Below are 2,131 nucleotides of genomic sequence, written 5' to 3'. Positions count from 1 at the left end.
TCGCACGGCACGGTTTAATTGCTATTCGTATGTGACCGGAGACATATATTTTTACATTAGATCTCACTTGTAAACTCGTGAGCTTACAATGAATAAGTGATACTGCTTTATCAGCTTGAGAAAATATTTAAGTCTGTGTGTGTGTAAAATTATATGTTTTCCGACATTACAATACGATACTTTTTTTTTCATCGTAATAAATGTATAATGAATTATATGCTCCAGTACACAGTACTCAATAATTGGAAGCGTACGTCCGAATGTTGAACATAAGGAGTGTTTCCAAAAGTGGAAAGATCTCTGGAAGAAAGTTATGGCTTCCAAAAAGAAGTACACTGGAAGGAACACGTTATTGGACAAAATTTAACTCTTTCTTCAGCACTAAGTTGGATATTTTCCGCGCAGACCTCGTATATGCGTCTATTTATGATATTAATTTTTGCTACATTACCTCCACTGGTAAGAAGTCCAGTATTTAGCCAAGGAATCAAAATTTTGTATATGATACTTTTTTCTATATTCTTCGTATTATTTAATATTACCTGGAATCATAAGAGACGCATTGTGTACAGTATCATTTTATTATAACGCTGAAATTCATATGAAGCTGTTCTAATTAATTGAACGTTTTACGACTAAACAATTTCAAATTCTGCTTTTGAAAGACCATGTTCGAGAAAATTAAATCTTTTATCGATACGTAAATAACAGTATACAAAAAGTTTCATTATTGCAAATTTTCTGATTTTTAATAACTTTAAAAATAATTTTTTAAAACATATACACTTTCCCGCAAGTTATTATAATTTTTCTTTTCATTTAATACCTCTAGATCATCTGGATGACGGATAGATACGATAGGTATATGGAGCCCCCAAATTTTATTAATAGGATAATATTTGTCCATCATAGTACGNTTACAAAAAAACAACCAAAGTTTGTCTGAAATCCGTGCAAATATATTATATATCACGATATGCGGAAAATATGTTGTTAACGTTTCCATTCTTTTAAATACGCTATACCATTGCAGAAGCTAAAATTGAGCATGATAAATTAAAGCAATGAAGAATAACAAATGAGAGAAAGGAAAAAAATTAATGCCATATACTATCTAATTTTATGTTAACATATAGCTCGAAATCTCCTTGAGCAACTGAAAAATATGTCAGACATTTCTGAATTATTAATTAATTAATAGCAAATGTTTCGAGAACTTCCACTTACCGCGTGGCAGAGATGCTTGCAGTAGATTGCCCAGAATGGGAATACCTTTTGGTCCTGGTATTTGATCGACCAATTTTCCGGATTTTTTGTAATGCACATAAAAATCTAAACTGAATGCTATAAGGACAATAGTAATAAGTAGTAAAAGTACTGTGACAATCATTTTCCAGCAATGAACAACGTTTCGGATGTTTATAAAAGAACTGTGTGTCTTGTCCGAGCAAGCTGGTACTGTGCGAATTTCCGGCGCAATACTGAAGTAAAGTCAATGTAGCATTAGCTATAAGTAACTATATTGATTAATATGTACATGTGCTTTGAATTGTTATTGTGTTGAGAGAATGATCTTGAAAATATATGTGTGTGCGGCCGTACGTGCGTGAGTATTTCTCTCTCTCTCTCTCTCTCTCTATCTCTCTCTCTATCTCTCTCTCTCTCTCTCTCTCTCTCTATGTGTGTGTATGTGCTTATGCGTGAATTTGTATATGATGCAAGATTAAATACTATCTTTTTTTATCATTCTGACAACGATATGTAGCAACTACGTATTTCATAAAAAAAAGTATCAATCTATGTATATTGTTACGTCCCGTGTAGGCAGGGACGCGCGCGACGCGAGCGGCTCCGTCACGCTTAGCGGCTTCTTAGCTAGGGCGGGGAATGGCGGGAAGGTTTACGCGTGGTCCTGTGGTATAATCCCGGAATGAAAGGGGTTATTCGAGAAAGAAACGGAAACAAAATGAATGGGGACAAAATACACAATATAATTTATTGTGTTCTCGCGCAATTCGAACAAATTAAATCGAGAGGGCAACGTATAAATTATGAAGTCGGTTGTGCGCACGAAGTCGGCGGTATTATTCAATAGATAGAGCATCTAGCTTATTGTAGAGAAAAGAAGGAG

The 2,131-nt window shown here is 34.4% G+C and overlaps 1 protein-coding gene across 1 annotated transcript; it reads right to left on the bottom strand.

Moving 5' to 3' along the window:
• Positions 1-6: 6 nt before the first annotated feature.
• On the bottom strand, positions 7-909 carry LOC106751175 (cytochrome P450 4V2-like). Its single transcript, XM_014632003.1, has 2 exons — positions 827-909; positions 7-542 (listed from the first exon to the last, which is right to left on the bottom strand). The coding sequence occupies exons 1-2, from the start codon at positions 905-907 to the stop codon at positions 312-314; spliced, it is 312 nt and encodes a 103-aa protein (XP_014487489.1). The 5' UTR covers positions 908-909; the 3' UTR covers positions 7-311.
• Positions 910-2,131: the final 1,222 nt, after the last annotated feature.

Source organism: Dinoponera quadriceps, unplaced genomic scaffold, assembly GCF_001313825.1.
Source record: "Dinoponera quadriceps isolate SergipeBrazil2010 unplaced genomic scaffold, ASM131382v1 scaffold9020, whole genome shotgun sequence".
Classification (NCBI taxonomy): domain Eukaryota; kingdom Metazoa; phylum Arthropoda; class Insecta; order Hymenoptera; family Formicidae; genus Dinoponera; species Dinoponera quadriceps.
Note: the sequence above shows the minus strand (reverse complement) of the source record. Positions and strands in the feature narration are given on the sequence as shown.